The sequence below is a fragment of the Salmo salar genome, unplaced genomic scaffold, assembly GCF_905237065.1.
Source record: "Salmo salar unplaced genomic scaffold, Ssal_v3.1, whole genome shotgun sequence".
Classification (NCBI taxonomy): domain Eukaryota; kingdom Metazoa; phylum Chordata; class Actinopteri; order Salmoniformes; family Salmonidae; genus Salmo; species Salmo salar.
The window spans coordinates 162,501-167,454 of record NW_025548708.1 but is presented as its reverse complement, the minus strand read 5'-3'; the positions used below and the strand labels follow the sequence as shown (position 1 = coordinate 167,454).

At 44.7% G+C, this 4,954-nt stretch overlaps 1 protein-coding gene across 1 annotated transcript in view; it reads right to left on the bottom strand.

Annotated features, from left to right (window-relative positions):
* Window positions 1-1,107: 1,107 nt before the first annotated feature.
* Window positions 1,108-4,954, bottom strand: part of LOC123733230 (receptor-type tyrosine-protein phosphatase delta) — a gene marked incomplete at its 3' end in the record, with an annotated part of 84,468 nt that continues 80,621 nt past the window's right edge. Inside the window, exons 6-7 of the mRNA XM_045712671.1 lie at window positions 3,441-3,449; window positions 1,108-1,235 (exon numbers count right to left, since the gene is read on the bottom strand). Of these exons, the coding sequence (XP_045568627.1) occupies window positions 1,108-1,235; window positions 3,441-3,449 (137 nt within the window). The remainder of the gene's footprint in view (window positions 1,236-3,440; window positions 3,450-4,954) is intronic.

Genomic DNA, 4,954 nt, shown 5'->3' with positions numbered 1-4,954 from the left:
GGCAGACCATGAAGGGTTATATAACAGGTTAATTAGGATGAAGGGAGTAGGGCAGACCATGAAGGGGTTATATAACAGGTTAATTAGGATGAAGGGAGTAGGACAGACCATGAAGGGTTATATAACAGGTTAATTAGGATGAAGGGAGTAGGGCAGACCATGAAGGGGTTATATAACAGGTTAATTAGGATGAAGGGAGTAGGGCAGACCATGAAGGGGTTATATAACAGGTTAATTAGGATGAAGGGAGTAGGGCAGACCATGAAGGGGTTATATAACAGGTTAATTAGGATGAAGGGAGTAGGACAGACCATGAAGGGGTTATATAACAGGTTAATTAGGATGAAGGGAGTAGGGCAGACCATGAAGGGGTTATATAACAGGTTAATTAGGATGAAGGGAGTAGGGCAGACCATGAAGGGGTTATATAACAGGTTAATTAGGATGAAGGGAGTAGGGCAGACCATGAAGGGGTTATATAACAGGTTAATTAGGATGAAGGGAGTAGGGCAGACCATGAAGGGTTATATAACAGGTTAATTAGGATGAAGGGAGTAGGGCAGACCATGAAGGGTTATATAACAGGTTAATTAGGATGAAGGGAGTAGGACAGACCATGAAGGGTTATATAACAGGTTAATTAGGATGAAGGGAGTAGGACAGACCATGAAGGGTTATATAACAGGTTAATTAGGATGAAGGGAGTAGGACAGACCATGAAGGGGTTATATAACAGGTTAATTAGGATGAAGGGAGTAGGGCAGACCATGAAGGGGTTATATAACAGGTTAATTAGGATGAAGGGAGTAGGACAGACCATGAAGGGTTATATAACAGGTTAATTAGGATGAAGGGAGTAGGACAGACCATGAAGGGTTATATAACAGGTTAATTAGGATGAAGGGAGTAGGACAGACCATGAAGGGGTTTAGGGTTATATAACAGATCACACAATGACAAGGAAGCGATTGATGGGTACTTTGAGCTTCATAGTTAAACGACAGAACAACGATGGTGGAAATGGAAAAGAGGGACGAGGTCTGTTATTTCTGAATGTGACTCAAATGACACCTGATTCTCTACACCGTGCACTATATTTTCCCATACACGGCTCATAGGGTTCTGGTCAAAAAGTAGTGCACTATTATAGGGAATACTAGTGCCATTTGGGAAACAGCCTGATTCTGTGGCGGTCCTCCCAGACAATCGTCTCTTACCTCTTATAGGCGTGCCACCTGATTGGTCAATGAATGCAAATCAGATTAGAGAAGAAGAAGAAATGTTAGTAGGAGGGGAGGGGAGGAAGAAGGAGAGGAAGAGAGGGAAGTGGGTGGCTTTGAGAGGAGAAGAATCACATTAGATACTCACAATTATCAGGTCAATAAAGGAGAGAGAAAGAGAGAAAGAGAGAGAGAGAGAGACAGACAGACAGAGAGACAGACAGGCAGAGAGAGAGAGAGAGAGAGACACAGCGAGAGAGAGAAAGAGAGAGATAGAGAGACAGAGAGAGCTACAAATATAGATTATTGCAAGTGCTCTGTGTAGTCGTCCATAGAGGAGAATCCATAGGGTCTGGACTGGGTTGGTGTCTGGACTGGGTTGATGTCTGGACTGGGTTGATGTCTGGACTGGGTTGGTGTCTGGACTGGGTTGATGTTGGTGTCTGGACTGGGTTGGTGTCTGGACTGGGTTGATGTCTGGACTGGGTTGGTGTCTGGACTGGGTTGATGTCTGGACTGGGTTGATGTCTGGACTGGGTTGATGTCTGGACTGGGTTGGTGTCTGGACTGTGTTGATGTCTGGACTGGGTTGATGTCTGGACTGGGTTGATGTCTGGACTGGGTTGATGTTGGTGTCTGGACTGGGTTGGTGTCTGGACTGGGTTGGTGTCTGGACTGGGTTGGTGTCTGGACTGGGTTGGTGTTGATGTCTGGACTGGGTTGTTGTCTGGACTGGGTTGGTGTCTGGACTGGGTTGGTGTTGATGTCTGGACTGGGTTGGTGTCTGGACTGGGTTGATGTCTGGACTGGGTTGATGTCTGGACTGGGTTGATGTCTGGACTGGGTTGGTGTCTGGACTGGGTTGATGTCTGGACTGGGTTGGTGTCTGGACTGGGTTGGTGTCTGGACTGGGTTGGTGTCTGGACTGGGTTGATGTCTGGACTGGGTTGGTGTCTGGACTGGGTTGGTGTCTGGACTGGGTTGGTGTCTGGACTGGGTTTTATTTGAGACAGTCATCTACAGTGGAGGGAGTATAGACAGGAAAACACTATACAGTGTTATGGGGAGTGAAGGAGTGCATGAGAGAGAGAGATATTAAGTGAGTGAATGAGTGAATGAGTGAATGAGAGAGAGATATATTAAGTGTGTGAATGAGTGAAGGAGAGAGAGAGATCTTAAGTGTGTGAATGAGTGAATGAGTGAAGGAGAGAGAGAGATATTAAGTGTGTGAATGAGTGGATGAGTGAAGGAGAGAGAGTGATATTAAGTGTGTGAATGAGTGAATGAGTGAAGGAGAGAGAGAGAGTGATATATTAAGTGTGTAATTGAGTGTAGGAGAGAGAGAGATATATTAAGTGTGTAATTGAGTGAAGGAGAGAGAGTGATATATTAAGTGTGTAATTGAGTGTAGGAGAGAGAGATATATTAAGTGTGTAATTGAGTGAAGGAGAGAGAGAGATATATTAAGTGTGTAATTGAGTGAAGGAGAGAGAGTGATATATTAAGTGTGTAATTGAGTGTAGGAGAGAGATATATTAAGTGTGTAATTGAGTGTAGGAGAGAGATATATTAAGTGTGTAATTGGTGAAGGAGAGAGAGAGATATATTAAGTGTGTAATTGAGTGAAGGAGAGAGAGTGATATATTAAGTGAGTGAAGGGTGAAGGGGCAAACAAGTGAAAGCATTTTAGTCCAATAGAAAGGTGTAGGGTGCTCAGGTGTGTGTTCATACTTTGCCTGTCTGTGTGTGTGTGTGTGTGTGTGTGTGTGTGTGTTTTTTTGTGTGTGTGTGTGTGTATGTGTGTGTGTGTGTGTGTGTGTGTGTGTGTGTGTGTGTGTGTGTGTGTGTGTGTGTGTGTGTATGTGTGTGTGTGTGTGTGTTATTATATGTGCGTGTGTGTGCATGTGACTGACCGTGTGTGTATCTAAGTGTGTGTGACTACAGTGGTCATTCTCCAACACATCAGCAATCAGTCAGTGTATGAATACAGTGAGCAGTGAGCGAGCAGCATTAGTGTTGGGTACAGACAGTGTCTGATCCCAAATGACACCCTATTCCCTATACAGTGCACTACTTTTGACCAGAGGGCCCTGATGCGTTCGTGTGTGTGTGTGTCTAGCACTACATAGGGAATAGGGAGCCATGTGGGACCACAGTGAGAGACAGGGTAACAGCAGACAGGTGGGGGTAGCGATAGCTTTCAGAGGTTAAAGCACTTACCAAAGGACTCTGTTGTTTTAAAAGAGATACAGAGAGAAGAAGAAACAGCATAGACACAACATTACAGTCCTTTCAATAGAGACAGTTACACAACCTTGACTTAACCTTTCAACAACCAGCTGACCCACACAGACCTGAACTGGTCAAATATAGTGATGGAGCCGCTGACCAGATAAACGGCAACTATGACTTGTGTTGTTGTCCCATAGCTAAAACTCAAGGTCCAACAAGGACCAATAATGTTCAATAATCGGATAATGTAAACATGTAAAAATGTATAACATGAATAAATTGATTTACATTTCCGGTTAGCAGACAGGAAAAGTGGAAAAGTTAATAACAGCGATACTATAATAGTGAGATGGTCTGATAGCAGAGTATTATAACCCTTCCAGTCACAACAGGGGATATAATTATAAGGGTTCTGGATAGGGAGTGCTGGGGCTGAGCCAGAGGTAGATAGAGAAGCCAAGGGTCATAGTTCAAACAGAAGCCAGAGGGATTGTGGGTCCAGAGTCTGGCCCAAAGCAGAGGAGAGGGAGGGAGTAAAAGTAGCTTTAAGAAAGAAGTACAGGGGAATTCCAATTCCAATTCTCTTCATTGCCATCAGGAAAATCTGGAAGTGGAGTTGGAATTTGGTTGACTATACTCAACCAATTAGAGGGTGAGGGAGCTACCGCTGGAGGTTGGAGTCTCACACTACTGTGCCTATTCCACACTGAGACGAAACACAGCGGTCATTATAATTGGTCGAAGCAGCGTTTTGTAAAGGTTAATGCAGCAGGATCTTCGTTGTTAGAAGGTAGAGATTCTGCTATCGTCTAGGTCCAGAGAGACCTTTTAACATTGTTTTTGTTTTGACTGCAACAATGAGGCTCACAATGAATGTCCAGCTCTACGGATGACCTTTGTAGAGGTCACTAATCAATGCCTTTTTTTAATGTCTTTTTGTCAACAAAGTCGGCAGACTGAACAAAGTGGAAGGAATCTAAGAAGAGTTGAGAAAATACAGCAGTCATCCAATCAAAGCAGTGAGCTACACTAGAGAGGGAGCTGGTTCAGACCAATCACAGCAGTGAGCTACACTGGAGAGGGAAGTGGTTCAGACCAATCACAGCAGTGAGCTACACTAGAGAGGGAAGTGGTTCAGACCAATCACAGCAGTGAGCTACACTAGAGAGGGAAGTGGTTCAGACCAATCACAGCAGTGAGCTACACTAGAGAGGGAGCTGGTTCAGACCAATCACAGCAGTGAGCTACACTAGAGAGGGAGCTGGTTTAGACCAATCACAGCAGTGAGCTACACTGGAGAGGGAAGTGGTTTAGACCAATCACAGCAGTGGATTGGAGAGGGAGCTGGTTTAGACCAATCACAGCAGTGAGCTACACTAGAGAGGGAGCTGGTTCAGACCAATCACAGCAGTGAGCTACACTAGAGAGGGAGCTGGTTCAGACCAATCACAGCAGTGAGCTACACTAGAGAGGGAAGTGGTTCAGACCAATCACAGCAGTGA